Source organism: Apaloderma vittatum, unplaced genomic scaffold, assembly GCF_000703405.1.
Source record: "Apaloderma vittatum isolate BGI_N311 unplaced genomic scaffold, ASM70340v1 scaffold20453, whole genome shotgun sequence".
Taxonomy (NCBI): Eukaryota; Metazoa; Chordata; class Aves; order Trogoniformes; family Trogonidae; genus Apaloderma; species Apaloderma vittatum.
In genome coordinates this window covers 29,352-30,069 of record NW_009710078.1, presented here as the reverse complement: position 1 = coordinate 30,069, position 718 = coordinate 29,352, and the positions used below count along the sequence as shown (strand labels likewise).

General features: G+C 56.4%; 1 protein-coding gene across 1 annotated transcript in view; it reads left to right on the top strand.

Annotated features, from left to right (window-relative positions):
* The window catches only part of ANKS1A (ankyrin repeat and sterile alpha motif domain containing 1A), a gene marked incomplete at both ends in the record, with an annotated part of 41,430 nt that overhangs the window by 13,266 nt on the left and 27,446 nt on the right, over positions 1-718 (top strand). Inside the window, one exon of the mRNA XM_009867184.1 lies at positions 587-679. Within this exon, the coding sequence (XP_009865486.1) occupies positions 587-679 (93 nt within the window). The remainder of the gene's footprint in view (positions 1-586; positions 680-718) is intronic.

Here is a 718-nt window from a genome sequence, read left to right as displayed (position 1 = left end):
AGAGTGTCTGACCACACGGGAACAGACTGCCCAGGGAGAGGGTTGAGTCGCCATCCCTGGATGTGTTCAAGTGTCGCTTAGATGGGGTGTTGGGTGATATGGTTTAGGGGTGACCTTGTAGTGTAGGGTCAGTGGTTGGACTCCATGATCCCAAGGGTCTTTTCCAACCTGAATTGTTCTAGGATTCTATAAGAAACCTGTGGGCGCGGAGCCTTCTGCCCAAGCAGCCTTGTCCTCCTGAAAGGTGGCTGCTGCCCACCTGGCTCTGAGCTGGCCTTATGCACTCCTGCAGCTGGAGAGCAGAAGTGGGTGGTCTGTTAACTGATAGTAGGGCACCCTTATGGATAGCAGGGCACCCACAGGGCTGCAGCGTGGTGAATCTGCAGAAGGGCTCCTGAGGCGGTGTCCTTCTGGCAAGGAGGAGGAAAGGCAGCAGCTGGTGCCAGGCTCTGTGTTGTTAGGGCTGATGAATCTGTGGAGGTCCTTACTACGCTACGTGCATGCCGGTATGGGCACAGTGTTGGTGGAAGCAGGAGGGGGCTGTGCTTTAACGCAGCGCAGTTGACGGTGATCTTCTGAACCGCAGAGAGAACGTCCACCCCCGCCTGCCAAGCCTCCGCCCGATGAAGAGGAAGAGCAGCATGCGGAGAAGAAGATAGGCCATGGCGCTTCCAGTGAGGTACGTGGGACCTGGTCTGGGGTGTTTTATATGAATGAG